A 3,657-nucleotide genomic window follows, 5' to 3' on the forward strand; every position below is an offset into this window, starting at 1 on the left:
GGAAAGATTCTGTCTTATGAGCTTTAGTTAAGGTTTAACTAAAAGTTTGCCTATAAGGCATAAGTATGTCGAATCCGGCATAACTTTAGTTATTCCTTAACAAGTATATTCCGGATCCGGCATACACAAGACCCAAGCCTTACCTTGCTATTTTTTTTAAATTTATGCCTGAGTGGGGGGTTTGAATTCAGAACTTCAAGTATAAGATCATTTTTCGAGCGAAGGATAAAATTTAAAGACCACAAATATGAGTGATAATATTTAAACACAACCCCAAAAGAAGGGCAATCTGCGCAATTTTTTGTTATTAATTGGAAAACTTTGCCCAATCAGCCCACGGGCCACGCCACTTTCAATATGATAGAGTGGAATTATGACATTTTCAAGATAAATTAGGGGAAGTGCTATTTTAGTCGCCATGTTTAAAAGTCAAAGCTACTGAAAAATCCTACAACTAGCGTGTTGACCTTTAAGCACAATTAGTTTTCATTGCAAAGGGACCACTCTTTTGAATGATTTTTAATTGGCAACTAAGCAATTTGCAACTCAGCAACCATTGTTAGAGACTGTTGTTTCTCTTTCCAAGAGGAGAATGGTTCATATGCTTATTCACTTGTTGTTTCATCTAATTTTCTTGAGAGTAGCTGTAGGACAACTAGTAACAAACCAAGATCAATGCTTGCCAACAAGATGTGGCGACTTTGGTCCGGTTATTCGATTCCCTTTTTATCTGAAAAATCGTCAGCCAACTCACTGCGGCCACCCTGGTTTCGAACTATCTTGTACTTCAGACAATGTTACTCAATTCAAACTCCAATTTCCAGTACAGGCATCTATCAACAAGATTGACATTCCGATGTCAGCTAATGTTTCTGTTCAGGAAATTGATTACAAGTCACAGAAAATAAAATTATCAGACCTCAATGCCTCGTGTCTTCCCAGGCAGATTTCAAGCGTTAACTCGTCTGCTTCGCTGTTTACCTTTGATCAGTACGCATATGGTGGCTTCACTTTATTCAATTGTTCCTCAAACAAGACGTACTCATCGTCTTCTGATCGGATCAACTGCCTTAGTGGACCTCATTATGACGTCCTTGCTTTTCGCTCTTACTATAGTATCTCTCAGTTTCCGTCTTCTTGTACAAAGATGTACAACATTTCAGATGTTCCAAACGAGGTACTTTTTGGGCCATCAGAATATAGTCAAACACAGATTTATCTGCATTGGTCTGAACCATTTTGTGGGAATTGTGAAGATGATGGGAAGTACTGCAAGTTGAAATCTAATGGTTCAGGTAGTGAAACCGAATGTGTTGACATTCCAAAAGATCCTAGCAAAGGTACATCTTTAGAATTGATTTTCCCTTTTCAGTCTCTAAAATTGGCACATCCTTTTACCTTTCAAACTATTCTCTGAATAAGAATCAGCAACTTAACATAGAAGTGATAAACATTGGCTTAAGAGATCAAGATTGTTAGCACCTTTTTTCCAAATAGCAATTACTGCAAGCTAATAATGTTCATTTTACAGGGCCATCAAAGAGAATTGTTGTTGCAATTGTACTAGGTAGCGTGTTTGCCTTTGTGTTGATCATTCTAGCAGTCCACAAGATTGTAAAATTGAAACTAAAGAAAGAGGATCAGAAAAGGATTGAGAGGTTTTTGGAGGATTATAAAGCTCTGAGACCTACAAGATACAATTATGCAGATATTAAGAAAATCACACAGCAATTCAAGTATAAAGTAGGTCAAGGAGGCTATGGGAAAGTATATAAAGGGAAGCTATCAAATGAAATTCTTGTTGCGGTTAAGGTCCTTAACAATTTGAAGGGTGATGGGGAAGACTTCATCAATGAAGTGAGCAGCATAGGTAGAATTCACCATGTAAACGTTGTGCGCTTAGTTGGATATTGTGCTGATGGTTACAGACGAGCTCTTGTATATGAATATCTATCAAACGACACGCTTCAAAAGATCATATCATCAGGGAATGGAAGAGGGTCATCACTAGGTTGGGAGAAGATGCAAAAAATAGCTGTAGGAATCGCGAAGGGAATCGAGTATCTGCATCAAGGGTGCAATCAACGAATTGTTCACTTTGATATCAAACCACATAATATCTTGCTAGACCAAGATTTCAATCCAAAAGTTGCGGATTTTGGGCTGGCAAAGTTGTGCTCCAAGGACCAAAGTGCTGTGTCAATGACTGCTGCTCGAGGCACCATTGGCTATATTGCCCCTGAAGTTTTCTCCAGGAGCTATGGAAATGTTTCATATAAAGCAGATATTTATAGTTTCGGTATGTTGTTGCTTGATATGATTGGTGGAAGGAACAAATTTGATGATGCTGCAAATGAGGAGAACAGTAGCAGTCAGATTTACTACCCGGAGTGGATGTACAAACAACTGGAGAAAGGAGAAGAAATAACAATCCAAATTGAGAATGAAGATGAGAGCAGCATAATCAAGAAACTAGCAATTGTAGGACTTTGGTGCATTCAATGGTATCCAGCTGATAGGCCATCAATGAAAGTTGTGATTCAAATGCTAGAAGGAGAAGACATTCCCATCATGCCCCCTAATCCATTCGGTTCAATGAATTCGCCAAACATGAGGACTACTGCAGATGGAAGGCAATTTAGCAGTGATCTTGGAAGCAGTTTTGAAACTGTTGCAAGTTCGAATTGAGAAGATATGATGCATAATAGTTTTTACCACAAAGAACAGTATTAGACTGAAGATTAAAGATAATTAACACTACTAGCTAGTATGTCCTTGGTATATATTTGTATCAATTTGGTTGTTGTAACCTGTACTTGATAAAACTTTGAATAAAGTTGATTTCTCAAACAGCAAATTTACCTCACAAAACAGCAAGTGAGACTTGCAAGTTGCAATATGACCATTTGGCATGTAAAATGAGGATGACTACATATGGATAAAAGCCAACAACCAGGAGTGAGCACCTCATACATACATAGTGCCCAATAACTGGGAGTCCCCATTATACAAGACCAACTTCAATTCGCTAAACTAAGGTGCATTTCTTGTAGTCCTTCAGTAATTACAAGATGAAGTATAACACTCAAATGAGACTTGATTAAGGCGCTTCATTAAGGGATAATGGATTGGGCCCGGGGGAATTGCGGCAAACTGGACAAGAAGCGTTTAATGGAAGCCATTCATCTATGCAGTCCGCATGGAAACAGTGTTGGCATTCAGGAATGGTCCTCAAGGTCTCTTTGGGCTGATACTCGGCCAAGCATATTGGGCAGATATTATCATCGGGCTTGGGCAAACGTCGGCTCCCAACCTCCCAAACAGCTCATAACTATCTCTAAGACTTATTTATTAATAATAACTACCTTTTTTTAATTATATTTGACAGCTTAATTATTTATCAAATTACCATCTATAATTTATTTTTGTGACTGTAGTATATTTCCCTAAAAATAAGTAACTCTCTCCCACTTACCCACAATTTTTTTTTCCAAATATTTTTCTCTCACCTATCAAATCTATTTTCTCTCTCACCCCTCTTTTTCTCTTCGTTCCATCTCCTAGTCTTTTAAATTGATTTTCTCTCACCTATCAAATTTATTTTCTCCCTCACCCCTCTTTCTGTCTCTGTTGGCGCACACGGAGATTATGGAAGTA

General features: G+C 38.0%; 1 protein-coding gene across 1 annotated transcript; it reads left to right on the plus strand.

Moving 5' to 3' along the window:
• Positions 1-516: 516 nt before the first annotated feature.
• LOC132632057 (rust resistance kinase Lr10-like) lies at positions 517-2,857 on the plus strand. The gene is made up of 2 exons (XM_060347851.1): positions 517-1,340; positions 1,532-2,857. The coding sequence occupies exons 1-2, from the start codon at positions 593-595 to the stop codon at positions 2,686-2,688; spliced, it is 1,905 nt and encodes a 634-aa protein (XP_060203834.1). The 5' UTR covers positions 517-592; the 3' UTR covers positions 2,689-2,857.
• The last annotated feature ends 800 nt before the right edge of the window (positions 2,858-3,657 follow it).

The sequence above is a fragment of the Lycium barbarum genome, chromosome 3, assembly GCF_019175385.1.
Source record: "Lycium barbarum isolate Lr01 chromosome 3, ASM1917538v2, whole genome shotgun sequence".
NCBI classification, from domain to species: domain Eukaryota; kingdom Viridiplantae; phylum Streptophyta; class Magnoliopsida; order Solanales; family Solanaceae; genus Lycium; species Lycium barbarum.